The sequence below is a fragment of the Diospyros lotus genome, chromosome 5 (assembly GCF_014633365.1).
Source record: "Diospyros lotus cultivar Yz01 chromosome 5, ASM1463336v1, whole genome shotgun sequence".
Taxonomy (NCBI): domain Eukaryota; kingdom Viridiplantae; phylum Streptophyta; class Magnoliopsida; order Ericales; family Ebenaceae; genus Diospyros; species Diospyros lotus.
Genome location: NC_068342.1, coordinates 4,824,625 through 4,844,191, shown reverse-complemented (window position 1 = coordinate 4,844,191; position 19,567 = coordinate 4,824,625). Strand labels below are relative to the sequence as shown.

Here is a 19,567-nt window from a genome sequence, read left to right as displayed (position 1 = left end):
TGCATGCATATATACATATATATGCTTGACTATATATAGTTTCGAGCGCCCATGAAGGGGAACCGCAACCTCAATCCGCAGGCTATCTTCAGTTTCGCTGCTTCTTCTTCCTCTTCTTCGATGGCGAGTAATCATCAGAGCCTGAGTCATTCAGTCATGTAAGTGACGGCCATGCATATATACATACATGGTGGTATGAGTCTTAATATATATATATATATATACACACGTGTGTGTGTGTATACAACCATCCATGCATGGCTGATGGATCTCTTTTTCGTAGGTTAATGGGTCAGAGCAGGAACGACCCGTTAACCGCAAGTCAGATGGCCATCTTCGACAATATTGGTCGGCGGGTTTGTATTTGTGATTTTACAGAGCTTCTGGTATGCATGAAGCTTCTCTCTCTCTCTCTCTCTCTCTCTCTATATATATATATATATATAAATCTGATATAATTAGGTAGCTCCTATATATGCAATGTGGCAGCAACTGAAACATTAAGGGGGTGTGTGTGTATATATGTATATATAGATATAGTCTTATAGATGTGCAATATATATATGGGTCATACTATTTGTAAAAGGAGAGTTTGACAGGTGAGTTACAAAGGTGATATATTATGATATTTTGAGATCTAAATATTGTGATATATCGTATTTTTGTTTGCTCCCTTCTCTCTCTCATTCCCTTGTCGTTGCAATCGACCACCTGTCGTCATTCTTTGCTCCACCCGCTCTCGTCGGTGCAACCTTGCTGCTGCCACCTTATTGCCTCATCTCCTCTCGCCGCTACAACCTCGCATCTGCTACCTTGTCGCGATGCAACGGCAAGAGGCGAGTCGGTTGCTTGAGAATGCAACAGTGAGGTGGCGAGACAGCAGAGGCAAGGTGGCGAAGGCAAAGAACGACAACAATAGGGTTGGCGACGGATGGTTGGTTGCAGCCACGAGGATGCGATGACGAGAGAAATGAGAGAGAAGAAAGGTTGTTGGAGGGAGAAAAGGTAAAATGGTCATTGACATAGGAGAGAAAGGGACAAAAATAGTCTTCAAGCCACTTATAAATTCACCAGTAAAAAAAATCCTATCTATACAAATAGTATTATCCATATATTATATATATATATATATAAAATTAAGCCATTAATTGATGATGAAGCAGAGATGTTTCAAAGAAGCTAGAAGAAATTAAACACACAGGTCAAGCAGGAAAATGTAATTTACTTCTTTTTCATGACATTATTTTCCCTGCAAAGCAATGAAACCACATATTCATTGATATATATAGCCCCAACCTTCAAAAGGAAAATAATGAGGATTATTGTGTTAATTATTAATATTATGGTAAATAACAATACTAGTATAAATGTTTGATCTTGTTACAATTTAATCTAAGCTCTTAAAATTTTATCAAAAAATAAGAAACATATATAGAAATAGCAATTGTCAACTATGCTCATCAATAACTGTCGCTGCGAACCTAACAATAAAAGAGTTCATCATTATGTTTTTTCTTCTTTCAAAATCAATAGATTTGTTCTCAATTACTTTTCTTGCAATTTCTTGAAGAATTTATGTCAAAATTAAAGAGATTCTTTATCTACTATATAACATTAATTTTACTATAAATTTTATATATATGTGTGAAATTACGTATATATACATTTATATACACATAGGTCAGGGCAATCATATGGGATGTAAGACGAGAAATGGAAGAGAAGATGAAGAGGGAGAAGAATTCAGTGGTCGGTGGTGGTGGTTCTGACGGCAAAGATAGGGTGGCACCACCACCTTTTCCGGCTCTAGCTCATGGTGTTTCCATAAAGAGATCTCTGCAAAAATTCCTCCAAAGGAGAAGAGACAGGATTCGATCTGCTTCTCCATATAACCACTAGCCTTATATATATATATATATGTATTTCCAATATATAGAAACAATTACTCAAAAAAGAAAATAAAAAAAAATATATCAGGAATTGAGAATTGTATTATTAGTTAGCTGTGGCAGTTGTGAAATTTTAAAGTCATCTGGTTCCATCTCTCCCAATCTATCTATCTATCTATCTAACTATCTATCTATCGATGCTCATTGTTCACACACATAGATCATAGATCATAGATCATAGATGTAGAGAATGTGTATCACTGCACATTGTGATACCTCAAGTACCTTAAAATTACACAAAACCTCCACCAATTAAATTCTAAGACTTATGGGTACAAATAATATGACATGCAAAACAATATAAGTATTAATTAACTAATTATCTAATTCAAATGTACCAAGCCTTAAATTTCTAAACTACCCCAGACATGTTTAAGTTGAGATTTCAAATTTAAATACAACATTTTTTTTTATTCACCTAGGGTATTCAAACTTTGTCTGACTAATCTTTAGGGGTAGGTGACATTCCTCCATGATGTACCATTAGGTAAATTCGAATGCGATCACAATCCATACACACTCAAAACTGAACATTTAATGCAGTCCATGCAAAATTTGCCTTCCAACCTTACTATTGCTTTCTAACAATAATTCTGCCTTTTAAATCGTTGCATTGATTCAAACTCTGATACTTTATGTGAAACTTTAAGAGTGCATTTGATTGCAATGGTGAAATTTAAGTGGAAAGAAAATGAATTTCATGGAATTGCAAGGAAAATGAATTCTTGAAAATTGAAAATTTTAACTGTTTGATTGGTATAATTTTTTACCTGAAAAAATGATATTATTTTTCATCTTTTGGTGTTTAATTGGTAATATTTTCTATAAAATTTGGTCAATTTCCTAACATTTCGTGTTTGATAGGCATTATTTTTCATGAAAAATGATACATTTTTTATGAAATTCGATGGTGAAAATGTATTGAAAAATATTAAATCCTGTACAGAAAAATTAAAATAATAACATATTTTAAGTTAATTAAATCATTTCTCCATAGAAATAAAACCATAAAATTAACATTTTTTTATTTTTCAAATTTATTAATTTATACGATTTTTTATTTTTATACATTTATATTTATTAATTATTAAAAATAAAAAATATATTATTTTGCAAACCCTCTCTCATTCCCTAGCTGTTGCCCACCCCTTACCTTTCTCCATCTCTTGCTTTGCTTGCTGTCGTCGCGTGCCCACCTCTACCCTTCTACATCTCTGGCCTTTTTACCTTCATCGAACCTCAAATCGTTGCTGACTCGCTTGCCTTTCCCGGATGATACTCGCTCGTCTCGCTCAGTCGCTTTTGCCTCTATCTGGCTCCGTCGCTCGTCGACGTTGCCTCGTCAGTCGCTTCCTTGACCCCTCGGCCATCGGCTCTCTTCTCGTTCTCTTGTTTACTGGTTCTCTAGCTCTCTCGCTTAGTAAGTTGGTTGTTTTTAATTGTCAAGAAAATTCCATCTCCTACCCTCCAAGAATTTTGATTTCCATGATTTGAATGAAAATCTATTCACGTGATCATAAATGAGAAAATGAGTTCTTTGAAAAAAATTACTGTCAAACATTGCACAAATGGGAAATTGGGTGAAAAAAAAAACCTTTCCCTTGAAAAAAGTTGGCTATCAAACGGGCCTAAGTGCTTTACCACTCTGGTATGTCTATGGGGCTAATATTAATTAAGTGGTCTCTGTCATATTATTTGAGTTTAAGGGTGTTTAATAGGAATTAATAATACATTGTTTTAAATAACTTATGAAACACGTTTTTCAAATGATTTGAATGGCCAACGCTGTCCCTAATTGACAAGACTTAGAGCGCCCTTGATTATTTTGGGTTTCTAAAAATAGAAAATAAAATTCTAGTATTGATACGTATAAGTAGTAGAACATATTAAAAATAAAGAGAAAATCCACCACTAGAACCAAACAAAATGGGTCATCCACACGATCAAGCCTAAGCCTAATTTTTCAGAAACCCTCCACCAATGAAGAAGCAAGCTAGTTTCTTGTTTCTAACATAATAAATATTCAACAAAAAGCCCACACATGTAATCCCTTCACCATACCCCACATGTATGTAATCTTAGGGCATATTTGATAGCACATATTTTTTATAAAAATTGTCTTATTATGTGTAATTATTACACATATTTTTTATGAAAATTATGTGTATGATACAAGTATTTAAACTTTCTTTCTATAAAATTCATTTTCCAAGGGGGTGAGATGGTTTTTGTTTTCTAGACAATCATTACCTAAAATTAAATTTTAAGTAATGTAATCAAATACACCTTTAGGGTGTTTGATAACATTTAGTTAGAAAAAAAAATATTTTCTAACTTGCATGAAAAACAAAACCACCCTCCTTAGATGGAATTTTTCATAAAAAATAAGCCAAAACATATTTTAATGATTGTATCAAGAAATTTAATTATATAAAAACTATAGTATTTCAAACAGTAAAGATGAAATTCAATTTCTCGGATGTGATATTTTTCATAAAATTTTCATACTATCAAAGATACCCTTAGAACAAAAAAAAAAAAATAAAAAAAAAAATTGAATGGTCAAATATATATTTTAGCTTTTGTACTCTTATATTTTTTTTATTTAGACAATACTTGCTTAGTTCGAACTTGAATTAGTCAAATTTGAGTTTATTATCAAGATTTTTCATGAACAAGAAATTATTAAATTTGTTAAAGAACAAGTTATTGAATTTGTTCATAAACAAGAAGTTATAAAACTTATTCATAAATAAGAAATGAGTTTGTTCATGGGTAAAAATACAATCAAATCATTTATAAATAAGCTACTTTTTTAATAATTAATTCATACAATTATAGTACCGTAGAATTTGACCTAGTATTGTAAAATGAGTTTTATTACAGGGTCAGACGCGTTTATTGAGTGCTTTATAGAAAGGGGGGCAAAAAGACAATTATTCCCTCAAACTTTACAAATTTGCAAAGCATTGCCCCTGCTATCTCCTCGTTCCCTTCCCATGGTCACGCCTCTATTGCCTTTGTCTCGCTGCCATCACTACCTCGCCTCACCAACCGTCGCTACAAGGCGAGGCAAAGGCAGCAGAGGCACAACCAAGGGAAGGGAGCGAGGAGAGAGCAGGGGCAGTGCTTAGCAAATTTGCAAAGTTTGAAGAGGGCAATTTTATCTTTTTGCCCTTTTTCTGTAAAGCGCTTGGTAAGTCTCTTGGGATCCCAAGACTTTTCCTTGTATAATTTGGCAATGAAACCACATATTCATTGATATATATAGCCCCAACCTTGAAAAGGAAAATAATAATAATGAGGATTATTATGTTAATTATTAATATTATGGTAAATAACAATACTAGTATAAATGTTTGATCTTACTACAATTTAATCTACTCTTAAAATTTTTTATCAAAAATTAAAAAACATATATAAAAATAGCAATTGCCAATTGTGCTCATCAATAACTGTCACTGCGAACCTAACAATAAAAGAGTTCATCACTACATTCTTTCTTCTTTCAAAATCAATAGATTTGTTCTCAGTTACTTTTCTTGTAATTTCTTGAAGAATTTATGTCAAAATCACATAGATTTTTTATTTACTATATAATATTTTACTATAAATTTTATATATATGTGTGAGATTACATATATATATATATATTTGTATACACATAGTCTAGAGCAATCATATGGGATGTGAGATGAGAAATGAAAGAAAAGATGAAGAGGGAGAATAATTCAGTGGTGGTGGTTTTGGCAGCAAAAGCAGGGTGGCGCCACCACCTCTTCTGACTCCAGCTCCTGGTGTTTCCATGAAGAGATCTATGCAAAGGTTCCTCCAAAGGAGAAGACACAAGATTTAAGTTACTTCTTCATATAACCATCAGCCTTATATATATATATTCCCAATATATAGAAACAACTACTCAAAAAAGAAAATAAAAAAAATATGAGGATTTGGGAATTGTATTATTAGTTAGTTGTGGCAGTTGTGAAATTTTAAAGCAATCTGGTTTCATCTCATTGTTCACACACATAGATCATAGATGTACGTAGAGAATGTGTATCATTGCATATTGTGATATATACCTCAAATATCTTAAAATTACACAAAATCTCCACCAATTAAATTTTAAGACTTATGGGTACTATGGATGCACCGGGTTCGTCCCACCTCAATCGGTCAGAGGGCGACTGCCCAGAGGGTGACTGAGGGGCTCATAAGTACGGTGAGCCTCCTGGTCGTCGAAAGATGATAGCTAAGAGCTGACTCGTAGTTGTGGGCCCCATGATGATAACACGATGTGTGTAATACCCCAAGAGCGCAGAGGATGGTAATATATATCAAGAATAAGTAAAGAAGAAAACAATACTACCTACATACCTTTTGGACTGAATGTAAGCAAAGAACTCTCAAATTAAACGTGCTTAATGTGGGGTAATCTAAAAATGAGTGACTCATCTGAGAAGTTCGCGTAAGTCTATCAGAATAAGTTGTCCCGGATATTTCTATCGTTCGGAATGTTACAAAAATGTGTGCCAAGATGTACAAATAATATGACATGCAAAACAATATAAGTATTAATTAACTAATTATCTAATACAAATGCACCAAGCCTTAAATTTCTGTACTACCCCATACATGTTTAAGTGGTCTCTGTCTCTCCATCATGGATGCACCAAAAAAAAAAAAATCAGGAATTAGGAATTGTATTATTAGTTAGTTGTGGCAGTTGTGAAATTTTAAAGCCATCTGGTTTCATCTCATTGTTCACACACATAGATCATAGATGTAGAGAATGTGTATCATTGAACATTGTGATATATACCTCAAATATCTTAAAATTACACAAAATCTCCACCAAATAAATTCTAAGACTTATGGGTACAAATAATATGACATGCAAAACAATATAAGTATTAATTAACTAATTATCTAATACAAATGTACCAAGCATTAAATTTCTGTACTACCCCAGACATGTTTGAGTGGTCTCAATTGGTCTCTGTCTCTCTATCATAGATGTAGAGAATGTTTAATAGGAATTAATAATACATTGTTTGAAATAACTTATGAAACACGTTTTTTTCAAATGATTTGAATGGTCAATGCTGTCCCTAACTGACAGGACTTAGAGCACCCTTGATTAAATAAAATTCTAGTATTGATACGTATGAGTAGTAGAATATATTGGAGATAAGGAGAAAATCCACCACTAGAACCAAAGAAAACAGGTCCATACGATCAAGCCTATGAGACTAAAACAAAAACAAGCTCCAGGAGACCTTCCACCAATGAAGAATCTCACTAGTTTCTAACATTATATCATCGCATGCTTTCACTAAAAAAAAAAAGAAGCTAATGTTAGTTTTTGGATACTTTGAATGAATTAATACATATTAAGAGCTCCTGAATATACACATTACTAGCATAGAATTGAGTTTAATTTGCCCTAAAATCTAATTTCTATATAATTTTAACTTGGATCCATCTCAAAATATTCTTCCTTGACCATATCCAGCACTGATAATCATAAATTAACTCTCAACAACACAATAAACATTCACCAAAAAGCCCACACATGCATGTAAGCCTTCACCATACCCCATATGCATGTAATCTTAGAGCACAAAAAAGAAAATTGAATGGCCAAATATATATTTTAACTTCTCTACTCTCACATTTTTTTCATTTAGATATTCGCTTAATTCAAACTGGACTCATTTAAACTAAATTAGTCAAATTTGAGTTTATTATTAAGGTTTCCCATGAACAAGAAATTATTAAATTTGTTAAAGAACAAGTTATTGAACTTGTGTTCATAAACAAGAAGTTATAAAACTTATTCGTGAATAAGAAATGAATTTGTTCATGAGCAAAAATACAATCAAATCATTTATAGATGAGCTATTTTTTTTAATAATTAATTCATATAATTATATTACTTAACAAAATTATAGTACTGTAGAATTTGACAATTTACTTCTACATCAAATTTCATTGTGAAATGAGATTGTTTTGGCAACGGGTGGGTTCTGGCTTTGTTTGTTCCTCTCAAAGTTCATTATTTGATCTCTCAAGCCTTTCATCTTGGGTTGCTTACTACTATCCTCCTGTTATTTCAAGTTTATCTCTCTATTGTGTTTTCCTTTCTGCCTTATTTATTTGAAGTTATAATTTTTTGCTTCGTGTGAGAATGTTGTTCTGTTTCTTTAGTTCTTTGTTTTATAGCAGGGTATGCCCCAACTTTTTCTTGTAGACATTTTTTGCGATTTTCTGGTTTAATGAATTTTATTTACAGAAAAAACAAAATCATAGATTTTAAAGTAAAAAAAAAACAAAAACAAAATAAACCCTAAAACATCTTACAAATATACATATACTCTTATTATATGATCAAATAAACAAGTTATTAACAAACTTTAAATGAAATATAAATGAGCTTGTTTCTAAATATAAATAAGTTAAACAAGCTTTTATTTGAGCTTGGCTCATTTATTAAATGAGCTCTAAATTTTGTTTAAATTTATTTATTTACTTAGTGAGTAAACATAAATAAGCTCAAATTAAACTCATTTAAGAGTTCTTTACTGAACATAATAGTTTGTTTACACATCTATTTATGATGAGTTAAACTATCTAACGATGAGAAAGAAGAAAGGAAGACAACAACAACAAAAAAAAAAAAAAAGAGGTTGAAACCTTTGTGAAACCATGAAGACCACACTAAAATCCTTTAGCAATAAGAAAAAAAAAGGTCGTTAGCAATGGGTTCCATGGAATCATCAATCAGCAACATTTGTAAAATCTATCAATCATTGCTTTCTCACCGTGAAAAATCACCACCACTTATCGAACTTGCTCCTCTGCCATCATCGCCACTAGATCTAAAGCACCTTGGACTCATTAGATCTACCCTAGCTTTGTCATAGCAAAGCACTCTTAGTCACCTCTTGAGTCTTGCCTATCTACTGTTGTCTTCGTCCCTATCACCGTTGGTTGGGTTGTCAAATTCAACAATGGTCCTTTTTCTTCTTTCTCCATCGTTGGGTTCTATGGAGCCCAACAAACTACCCGAACCCACAGATTCAGCAACAAGGAGTTTTTTTTATTTTATTTTATAATTATATTTTTAGTTTTTTCTTTTAATTAAAATGAAATTGGATATAATTTTATTTTAATCGCATTTAGTTGGGAGTGCTATTCACAAAAGAAGTGTACTGGTGATTTAAGCAAAGCACAAAGACAGTTTTGGTTAAAAATAAACAAGGGGTGTTTGACTAAAAGGCCCAAAACTCATGAATGTATGGGCCATTTACCATATATATATAAAGCATACTCAAAATAGGTTCTGAAACGTTTCTTTGTCAAGTTAGCAGTGAGCAGTCTTATTGATTGCCATTGCTTTCAAGCAAAGAATTAATAGTCTTAGACAAATGAAGCTGCCTGTAAGATTCACATACTAGAGTTACATATATTTACGTAGTATATTCAAGTAAAAAGCACAAAATGTCAAACTCTTTGTTTACCTCAAATGTCCAGGACAGGACAGCATTTCCGTAAGGCTTCCAACAACAGTTTCAGCAGTTCGTGTAGTTAATATCAATTTCAAATGGCCATTCCCTCTGACTAGGATGCTTTCCTTTGTTCTCTCAGTTAACACCTTGTCCAGAATCATGGTCACAGATGATACTGTTTTAACTTGAAATACATACCTGTGCAATTGGCAAAATATAGGTTCAACTTCCATAAGACAGGAAGCGGCTCTTATTAGCATTTCCATTCTTGGATCCTCCTGCATGCATTGAGCAACTCTCAAGTAAGAAAACAAAAAGGATTGATAAAAAGAGTCCAGATTCATTTGATAATAAATAACCCAAGAATTAAAGAAAGAAAGAAAAAAAAGTTTCAGTCATATGAGGTGCTGGTGCTGCAGATATAGTATTACATTTAAAAACAGCATGGCTAGCACATTATGAGTCAACCTATTAGGACTCAATCCTGTTTGGTTTTGAAAAATATATTTAAGCGCTTGCACAAGGCACGTCTCATTCTGTTTCCCTTTCCTCCTCACTGCGGACACTGACATGCTGCTCCTCAACAACAGTTTCCTCACAACCTTCAAGAGTATTTTCATTTTGATCTATATATGCTTGCGAGCTCACCACCTGACCCATCAAGTCTTTGTGCTTCAGATTACCTGCCACAATAAGAGATTTGTATTTAGCTGTTAGAATCTGCATGTGCACGGATAATGAGCTGAAAGTAGCTTTCTCCTTTCTAAAAAACTTAAATATGGGTACCAAGTTACTCCAAAGATGATACCCTCTTTATTTGCCTACTCCCAAGCGGTGACACCACTAATAGTTTGAACAAAAAACCATAATAAATTGCATAGAAATGACAAGAAAGCAAGCGGAGGTTCAAGCAAACCTAAAAAAAGCCCAAAAAAGGGGGCAAATTCCACCAAGTTCTTGGGCCATATTGATTTGTAAAAGATCACTACACAGGTATGGGGTAAGTTCCAAAAACATTCAAAAGTTGGCTAGAAATATTAAACATGCAAGGAAGAAAATCATAAAGACAAATTAATTTCATTGGACCAAATAGGATGATCCCACTTGTATTGTTTTTGTAGACCAAAATGGATGCATGTTGCGTAAATCTGTCACCAGTTTGGCTATGCAGAATGAAAGGGAGACAAACAAATTCAAAAAGTAGTAATCTTGACAAATGCAGTTAGTTTAAGAATTGGTCCACAAAGCAACAATCAACAGAACTTAACATTTAAGGTTTATCAAAACATTATCAAAGGACACCAAAATATACAGTTATATATCAAATACCCATCCAGAAAGAGCATCCACTTGATGTAGTGTGGAGGAGACCCTTGACATGGAATAAGAATCGTTCCAAAGATCTCTTTGTAGCAGGAATCTTGCTGGTTACAGCTGTTTGTTTCAAGCCCTACCATATAAACAAGCACCAAGACCTGTTACAAATATGGTAACACAGGATATCTAGTCTCAGAAATATTTGAACATGTAGAACTAACCTTTGCTTCAGAACATAGAGTTTGTAATGTCCTTGTTGCCTTCTGAAGCTCTTTGACCTCCAATTTTTCAAGAAGCATAACCAGGCTTAGGCAAAAAATATTGATAGTATACATTAAGAACCACAGCTGACCAGAATGTCCATCAATCTCACCAGTTGAATAATAAGCTCATTATGCATCTGAATTTGAGTCTGCAAGAATTCAAAAACTGAAGAAGTTTCCAAATTTAGCATCCATAACCATCAATATCAAAAGAACATAGCAAGCCAAAAATCTAAAACAGATACCTTTAAGGAAAGACTCGACAAACTTCCCACCATACTTGACAGCCAAGGCATGCACGCTTATCTGCAATAATTTTAGTCTCATCATTTGAGACACAAGATAAAATCATGAAACAAAGAATAAACATTCTGAATTTAGAGCTAGCCACCTGCCTTGTCATGACTCCGGCACATGTTAACTAATGATACAACCACATTTACAGATTTCTGCAAATTGTTCAGCACTGCTTCCACAGTTTCTGCTTGATATTCAGCTCGCTGGTTCTCTAAAAGACTCACTTCTGTAACCTAATCAGGCAAGAATAAGCAATAAGAACTCTACAACTCCAGACCATTCAAGTTTGATCTTTAAAGAGACAGGCAGGATCTGCTGCTCACCAACTTGTTAAGAACACCAAGATTCTCTTCATGCTGCCAACCATATATATCTTCTGTAAAACTTCAGAAATAAAACCACAACAATTAACCAAAAATATGACAGAAGACATCTTACCAGTACACGGTACCACACAATGAATGTTGCAGAACAAAGAGTTGGGAAACCATGAAAATCATCTTCCTGGATTCCTTTGGTCAAGGGGGCCTAAAGACAATCACAGCTCAAAATGTGAGGTTTCTCAGTGACAAAAAAATTGGTCCAGCTGGTTGAAAGTTTATGTGGAAACAAGTTCTTTCCACCTGCAGACTTAATTTCATGTTTTGTTTAATATCAACTGAGTAATTTGAAAAGAGGAGTCTCCTGGAAATAGTTGAGGTTGAGAGCTAGGTGTGCAAGAAATATTGACAATTAACATTTATGCACCTGAGGTAAGATAGAGCAAGCAAGCTCATCCAACAAATCAGAAGGGGATTTGCTATTTACCAAAAGAACGTGAAGTATTTTCTGAACTACTTCTCCCTGAAACAAGGATGAAGTACAACATTTAAGGTATGAAACAATGACAAAAAAGGAAAAAATAATAATCATCCACAATCATAGCCAGGATAGATATTGGAAAAACATGTAGATGGACTAACTTTTCCCTTCCAGCCATTCTCAAGGTTGCCATCATCCCAATCATGCCTCAAAAGTTTATAAGCAGAAGTTCCCAATCTGTTATGCAAGTTAGCAAGGAGTTCCTGGAAGAGTCCGTTGTGAATATTCTTCCCATATCCTTGCACTGACTTCTCAAGCAGTTTCTGAACAGATTTAATTACTAAATCCAAAGTAAGTAGAACTTCCGAGGCCAACGAGAATGATAAAGTAATTGCTGCAGCAGAAAAAATCATCAGCACTGTCAAATGAAATGAACTTTCCACCAAACATAAAAGGTCATCAATATAAGAAGAAATGGAGCAATCTACCTTCTTCCAAAACTCCTTCTAGGAATGAATAAGCACCACAATATAAATAATCTACGTTCCCAGGTGAAGGGATTGATTGCATTCCTGAAAAAATGCAATCTGGTATCTTGCTGGGCTGGAAGGCCTCAAGAAGATCTGATAGGCAAGATTTTTCCTCCTGAATAGCAGAAAGATATAACATCTGCCCAATGTAATTTAAAAAATTAATATAATTGGGAAGACTAGGATAAAATGAGGATCGATATTGAACAGTTTTTCACCCCCCAAATGCACACAAGGATGGTGTTCACCTTGCTAAAGCAAGAAAGTGTCTCTTTAATTACTGAACTGCAAACTGATGACATTGAAATAACCATGTTGGTTAAACCCGGGTTCCTGGCTGAATCAGACTGGGCACTCCAGTGCTCCTGACATGACTCAGAGCCTACAAGTAAATTTGTAAAACATAAAAAAAATATAAAAAATGGTCTGGGGTTTATCCAAACAAATTAAAATACTATATGGTACCTTGTTTAAGCATTTGAATTGCACAATTAAGATGATTTCTGAGGCTTGGAAATAGCGGTCGTATTTTGCTTAAGAACACATTTACAGTCATCCTGCTTAGGTAAGGTGGACTGCTTAAGCATCTGGCTGAAAATTGTTTGCTTGGCAGAATGAAGTAATCCAGCTTGCAGTGAAGATCACGAAGTAGGTACAGATACAGGGGTAACTAGAGAAAAAAAAATGAACAGAAAAAAAAGAAAAACATGTTATGCTGCTAGTAGGCTGTGCTTGGGGAATCATCAGCACATGGAAAAGTATTGATTTTTCTTTGTTTCATAAAGGTGAAACATCAGCTTCAATGTGCATGGAGAAGCAATACCTCTGCAGCAGGGTCTGGGCAACAAGAATGTTGACTCTGCACCTGGAGAGAAGAGAGATAAGGTCACCTGATCAGCTCTTATCTTCCAATCAACTTATTGCAGAAAAGCCCAGGAAATCCAGTCTATTCCATAGGGTTTATAATATTTTAATCTCATGGGTCAACAAACAATGTGATATAGAACACACACACAAAAAAAAAAAAAAAATCCTCTGGTTCTCATGAGGTATAGGATTTAGTTCTTTTTGCTTCCTAGAAATAACTTCAGATGCTTCTTTTGTCCTACCTATATCAATCACCATATGAAATATTATGGTATGCTTCAAAGAATGCCAGACAGAGCACTAACCAGTCAGGAAAATGTCGCTATAGTTTTGCATCTGGATCATATAAAATAAATCTGAACTTTTTAGGCAATGATCTGACTCATTGAAAATGTCACTATAGTTTTGCATCTGGATCATATAAAATAAAATCTATGGGATTGCCAAATGCATGATGATGGAATTGAACGAATACAGTGTGCATGCATACCTCTGAAAAAGCCAAAATTGAAAAGCAGTCAGGAAGAAGAGGCCTGAATTTGTATCTCTCTGATTCTAGAACCTTAGTAGGTGCAGAAATTTCTATGCTTACGTCACTGGAGTGAGTGGAATTATGTTTTGCTGGCTCAGCTGCACTATCCTTAGAGCACAAACCAGAAGAATCACCATTTGGAACTTCCTGGCTTGTTTTTGAACCTAATTTTCTCAACACATCCTCAATTGTGGGCTGCATGCATTTTCCATTATCTGAACTTACTGACAACTTTGATGCCCTACCATTTTTCCTCTTCTTGTTGGGAGATGAACTCACATTTGTTTCCATATGCCTACTCTTATTCTCAAAATTCCTTGTAGAATTAGAGCAGCTTAAAAATGAGGATGCATCCATGTCCGGGTAGAGGTCAGGTAGAGAAACAGGATACTGTGTGAGATAATAATTTAACAGGCTCTCCAGAAACCTGCATTCATTTTTCAAAAGGTCACAAAATGCAGAAAATTTTGAAATAATCTATACAGAAAATGGAGAGGCAAGTTGAACCTTAAACACAGACACTGATAAGTTATAAACAAATATAAAGCATGGATGAAGACAGGATGAAAAATCAAAACATACTAGTAATGTTATTTTTATTTTCTCGATATATTGCATGCACTTTAGGAGGCAGACCTAGTCACGTTAGGAAATATTTTGACTTATCATACTGCCGCATTTTTCCTTTCTTATACGTGTTTGTAGTTCTATCTTCCATGATTCCCTCAGTTGTACTATGTCAATAGTAGATAAATAAAAAGGAAGGATGCAACTGTTTGGTTGGTTTCCAAGAAGTTAAAAAAGAAGAAAAAAAAAATCTCAAAATTTTCAGAAGGGTTTGAGGAAAATTTTGGGAGGGAAATTAATGTTAAAAAAAAAAAAAAGCACCAAAGACAAGACTTGACAATCAGACATTTTGTTCTTTTCCTTTCTCTCCATTCTCTCTCTCTCAAGAAAACAAGACAAAGGAAATATATTGTTCTTATCCTTTTTCCCTTCTTTACTCTTTCGTACTCCCCACTTTTCTCTTTTACCACATATACCCATCAATGTCATTGGTGGCTCCTCACTTGCCATGTGACAACAACATTTTAGCAAGGAATGAGGGCCACTCCTTAACATGCTAGCTTTACAGAAAGATATGGAAAATGATAAGACTGCCCGACAAAACAAAATTTATATGTACCAGCTCAGACATAGCTGTGACTCAAATGAGTAGGATTTTACTGGTGCCAAGCCTCCCAACTCTAGCTCACCTAAACACCCTCAGTGGACCTCTTAACTCTGGCCCACTGTCCTCCTGCAGTGGGCCTCTGAACTTTGGCTCACCAAATCTCCATCAGCGAGTACTCACCATGGTCTCTGCAGGAGCCATGGTATCAGTGAGTAGTGGAGAGGAGACCTAGAGCCTCAAGGTATACTTAGTAGCCTCGTCCCTTAAGCAAGATATACATGCTCCAAACTAGGTGGGATGCTCACCTAGAGATGCCATCGAGTACACTATCACATCAAAGGACATGAAGGCAGAATTGTATATAACCCCATGTTAGATGATCTTCTCACCTGTCATTCTCCTATGAACCACAAGAAACCCTACTTGGCAAATCCAATGATAGGTTAGTCGGCAATGTGATTAGGCCATTCACCCAAAGCCTATAGATGTTGCAATCCCCTATCTAGAAGACTACATGGCACCAAAATGCATTTACTCACTGTGATGGGCAAAAGGACAATGCCAAAGAACATATTTATAGACACTCTTGGGATACACGGTTCCAACATAGACTTGTGATTGAGAGAATTCTCTAAGGGCTTGTTTGGTTGGGTGGAATGGTTTTGGAGGGAATGGAATAACGATTCCATTCCATTCATGTTTGGTAGGGTCAGCAATGGAAAGACCATTCCATTCCATTGTTATGTTTGGTACACAAGAATTTTGATGGAATGAAATGTAAAAAATAACAAGATGACCAACATGCCCCCATAAATATATGTGTGGGTGTGGGTGTGGGTGTGCATATGTAGATATATTTGTATTTCTATTCTAAATTAAATTCCAAAACTAGGATTTAACTGAATATAACTTACACTAATTAAATAAATGAAATATACTTAAAACGAAATAAATAAAATAAAAAAATTATTTATAAGACTAGGGTTTGGAGCTCCAAATGTTAACAACGGCAATGATGACAGCCAGCAGTAGAGATCAGTGAAGGCAGCAATGGTGGTGCTCGCTGTGTTGTGATGCTTGCTGAAATATAGATGGGGCAAAGGTGGCAGTTCTGCTACCTGAGAAATGGAAAATGGGAAGGATAGAGAGAGATTGAGAGAGGCAATGGAGGTGGTGGCCAATGACTTGAGTTGAGGCAGTGAAGCAGATGGTCAGATCAAAGAAGTTGCTGAATTAACTGCTCCTCCAGAATGGCTGGTAATACCACTTAATGGCGGATAGTGAGGACAGTGGAGGAGGTTGTGGTAAGGCCGGTGTTGCTCAACAACAATCAGAGGCTCTATTCACAGTGGCCTTGCTAGATCAGGGAGAGGTAGAGACAAAGAAGATAGTAGCAATGGCAGAGGAAGAGGTCAGTGGCGGCGGTGGCAATGGTGGACTGGTGATAAAAAATGAAGAAGATGAATATGGGATGGCTAGGGTTCTTGCTTAGGTTTGTAATTTTTGAAAATTATTGAGGGTCAATTTGTAATTGTGGTATGGATTCCATGAAGTGGATTTCCATTCCATCCATTTTAGAAGGGAATGGGGACTCCATTCCATAGATGTAATCAAACACATTTTTATTGGATTCCCGTTCCCATTCCATTGGCCTCCATTCTGTTCAACCAAACAGTCCCTAAATCATTAACAGAAAATGGATGGTCATTTTTTAACCTTGGGTTAAAAAAAAAAAAAGAAGAAGCCTTTACTTATCGTTTAATTAAACAGCAGAAAGCAATTTGAACAAAGTGTGTTAGCACAAATCTCAGGGGAACTCAAAATATCATTTACCAAAAGCAAGGTCATGCTTAAAAACATACAGAAGATTTCTTAAGCGCTTCAATAACTTCGCAATTATTTCCAGTTTTGTTGCTTGACTGACACAGTCAAATCTTCCAGCAACTTGTGTAGAGAAAGCATTAAGCTACACAAGGGAGTACAAGCATTAGATACATTCTAAAAATCATATGATATGACCTGTCTTAACTATAACCTTGACAAGTTCCAATCTCAATACCTACCAGCTCCCTAATCCAGTTAGCTGCATAGTAGAGAGATAAGCAAACAATCTGTTTCTGCTTTGCTGTCAGAAGCTGCCATGCTGCTTCACAGAAGAACTGATGAAACAGGACAACACATGTTAGTAAAAGGATGGTGGTAGCAAATTTGACCTACCAAGTTAATAAAACATTGGGAGTACTGAATGTTAGTATCATTGGATAATATAAGAAAATATATAATAGGTAGGTGGTTTGCTATAAGTATTCATACAGAGGCATAGGTAAGCATAGTGTGGTTTTACATTATTGGGTTTCATGGGTTTTTCCCTGAATCCCTGTCTTCAGGATCAGGTAACTCTACCTCTGCAATTCAGAACAGTTACAACTTAAAACTGCATCAGAAATGCACCACTCACTCCAATAGGGAATGGTTTTGGATTTCCAAAATTTTCTATCTGTTATATCAGTCTTCTCAAACATGGACACACGCACAAAAAAACAAAAAAAGTACAATGTATCTTGAGATAAACCCATTTAGTGCCAAAAGCAGTTTTAGCTCATGAAGAAGAGTAAAGATCACATATGCCACTTTGTCATAATGAATCAAATCCATGACATTGGTGAAAAATCCATCCAATTGATAATTCTGGTGAGGTATTAGAATTGCTGATTTTTCATTAAAAAAAAGAAAAAAGAAAAGACAAAAAGATTAAGTGACAATTGAATAGTAAGTAGAAAGTGCTAAGAGTCAAGGGTGAAAATGTTTAGAAAAATCTCAACTTAAAGTTACGCACAGGTCATCTTAAGCGTTTTTATTATTTAAGTAGGCTTATTTTCGCTATTAAAGCTAAACATTTAATCTTAAAATAAACCAGATTAACATTGTCCTGCAACCAAATTATTAACAATAGAAAGAAACTTAAACAGAGCATTTAGTTTCCTCTTATCTATGCCAGATATGATTAAGTCTGAAAAGTTGAAACTTCAATCAGGCTAGTGTTTAGTGATAGAAGTAAAATGGAAAATAATAATAAAAATAAAATAACATAACATAACATAAAACTTTATATAAAAGCTGATGGAACAGAGAATTCTTGTTGTCTTCTTTGTGTTAAATATTGAATATTAGGCTAAATATAAAAAAAATGATAAGGATTTTTCTCGCTTTAAAGGTGAGGCTGTCATGCTAAACAGATTAACACTTCCAATTTATGTTATGGTAATATAATTGAATCATACTTTTCTGTCGTGATCTGAAGAATTAGGAAATAACAGAAAGCAACAGTTGAAGTTTTATTTTACAGTTACAACTGTTAGCAGAATCTGTTAACAATATAACTAGATAACTGCTGTAAATACCAAAACTACTGTAAATAACTGCTGCAAATATCAAGTAACTGCTGTGGATAGTCATATATAAAGCTATGCCACTTAGATCCAGGATTACCAAGAAATAAATTGAAATTCTCTCATTTTCTCTCTATCTATTTTCTGTTTCCCTTTGTTCTTCTCTCTATTTTCTCCCTAAATTCTCTCTTTTCTCTCTCTTTCTTTCTTCTTTCTCGATTGTCAATTAGAAATTCTAGATTCAAAACCTAAGGTCTTGACAATTGGTATCAAAGCAGTCGGTTCTTGGATTGCTATTCACAACAACTCACATCTACAAGTTTTGGAGCTATGGCAGACAGTACTTGAATGAAACAATTGGAGGCGTAGGTCAACCAGGTTAACTCCCTGGTGACCAATTTGCAGACTCAAATGGAAGCATTGGAGTCTAGGGCGAGCAAGAATCAGGAAAGCCTTAGTTGTTGGAAAACAAGCTGGATGCTTTGAGGGAGGGTTTGGCTAAGAGGCTGGACACATTCTTGCAGATATTTTACAAGATTCCACAGTTAAGTCTATTGGAGGATTTTCCGCCCAAGGAGAATGGAGATCCAATCTTGGAAGGTAATGGCTTAAATCTCAAATAAACTAGAACTCCTTTAATAGAAGTTGAAAATATGCATGAAAGGGAGTTTATGGCCGATAGGATGAATGATAGAAGGATGGAAAACAACTCAATGAATAATTCCGATACTCATAGTGTTGTTTCTATGCCAAAATTGGAGATTCCTATGTTTGACGGCAAGAACCCTAGATGGTGGGTGAGGAGATGTAAGAAGTTTTTTTCAATTATACAACATAGGAGTCTCAAAAGGTTAACCTGGCTTTAGCCTACTTGAATGATGCAGTTGATGCATGGTTTCAAGGTTGGGAGAGGCTTAGAGAAGAATGTGTTTGGCAG

At 34.8% G+C, this 19,567-nt stretch overlaps 2 protein-coding genes across 14 annotated transcripts in view; one reads left to right on the top strand and one right to left on the bottom strand.

Moving 5' to 3' along the window:
- LOC127802436 (protein TIFY 5A-like) overlaps positions 1-1,980 on the top strand; it is a 70,575-nt gene extending 68,595 nt beyond the window's left edge. For 2 of the 3 annotated variants that reach the window (XM_052338255.1, XM_052338251.1), the window contains exons 2-3: positions 284-386; positions 1,681-1,980. In XM_052338255.1, coding sequence (XP_052194215.1) covers positions 284-386; positions 1,681-1,899 — 322 coding nt within the window. In that variant the 3' untranslated portion in view covers positions 1,900-1,980. Of the gene's footprint in view, positions 1-67; positions 159-283; positions 387-1,680 lie in introns of those variants that run through there. The other variant, XM_052338253.1, reaches the window with a different exon arrangement.
- The window catches only part of LOC127802435 (uncharacterized), a 42,854-nt gene that overhangs the window by 15,654 nt on the left and 7,633 nt on the right, over positions 1-19,567 (bottom strand). For 3 of the 11 annotated variants that reach the window (XR_008023278.1, XR_008023279.1, XM_052338245.1), the window contains exons 15-31: positions 17,305-17,400; positions 17,104-17,207; positions 14,026-14,494; positions 13,492-13,533; positions 13,134-13,338; positions 12,917-13,050; positions 12,627-12,807; positions 12,300-12,532; positions 12,085-12,180; positions 11,776-11,865; positions 11,661-11,693; positions 11,436-11,570; positions 11,286-11,346; positions 11,151-11,206; positions 10,999-11,055; positions 10,790-10,910; positions 9,981-10,143 (exon numbers count right to left, since the gene is read on the bottom strand). Coding sequence is in view for 2 of the 11 variants with exons in the window: in XM_052338245.1 (XP_052194205.1) it covers positions 9,992-10,143; positions 10,790-10,910; positions 10,999-11,055; positions 11,151-11,206; positions 11,286-11,346; positions 11,436-11,570; positions 11,661-11,693; positions 11,776-11,865; positions 12,085-12,180; positions 12,300-12,532; positions 12,627-12,807; positions 12,917-13,050; positions 13,134-13,338; positions 13,492-13,533; positions 14,026-14,494; positions 17,104-17,207; positions 17,305-17,400 (2,265 nt within the window). In the remaining 9 variants the exon portion in view is untranslated. Of the gene's footprint in view, positions 1-8,694; positions 9,739-9,765; positions 10,144-10,789; positions 10,911-10,998; positions 11,056-11,150; positions 11,207-11,285; positions 11,347-11,431; positions 11,571-11,660; positions 11,694-11,775; positions 11,866-12,084; positions 12,181-12,299; positions 12,533-12,626; positions 12,808-12,916; positions 13,051-13,133; positions 13,339-13,491; positions 13,534-14,025; positions 14,495-17,103; positions 17,208-17,304; positions 17,401-19,567 lie in introns of those variants that run through there. The other 8 variants (XR_008023275.1, XR_008023276.1, XR_008023274.1 and 5 more) reach the window with 8 other exon arrangements.